Genomic DNA, 216 nt, shown 5'->3' on the forward strand with positions numbered 1-216 from the left:
GCCCCCGCCGCCCCTTGCCCCCCGTCTCCCACCTGCGCTGGCGAAGGGAGCGTCACAGCGCAGCACCTGTCCCGCTGTCACCCGGACAAAGAGCCGCCCTTCCACCTCCTCCTCGCCGGGACAAGCGGCCCGCAGGCTCAGGGTGTACTGGTTCACCCGGCGGGCATCGAGCTCTGCACCAGCACGCAGTGTCACCTGCCATTGGGACATGGTGCT

At 69.9% G+C, this 216-nt stretch overlaps 1 protein-coding gene across 1 annotated transcript in view; it reads right to left on the minus strand.

The window, feature by feature from the left end:
- CDHR4 (cadherin related family member 4) overlaps nt 1–210 on the minus strand; it is a gene marked incomplete at its 3' end in the record, with an annotated part of 1847 nt that extends 1637 nt beyond the window's left edge. The window contains exon 1 of the mRNA XM_029086027.1: nt 33–210. Within this exon, the coding sequence (XP_028941860.1) occupies nt 33–210 (178 nt within the window). The remainder of the gene's footprint in view (nt 1–32) is intronic.
- Nucleotides 211–216: the final 6 nt, after the last annotated feature.

This window comes from Antrostomus carolinensis, unplaced genomic scaffold (genome assembly GCF_000700745.2).
Source record: "Antrostomus carolinensis isolate BGI_N321 unplaced genomic scaffold, ASM70074v2 scaffold26217, whole genome shotgun sequence".
In the NCBI taxonomy this organism is placed as follows: Eukaryota; Metazoa; Chordata; class Aves; order Caprimulgiformes; family Caprimulgidae; genus Antrostomus; species Antrostomus carolinensis.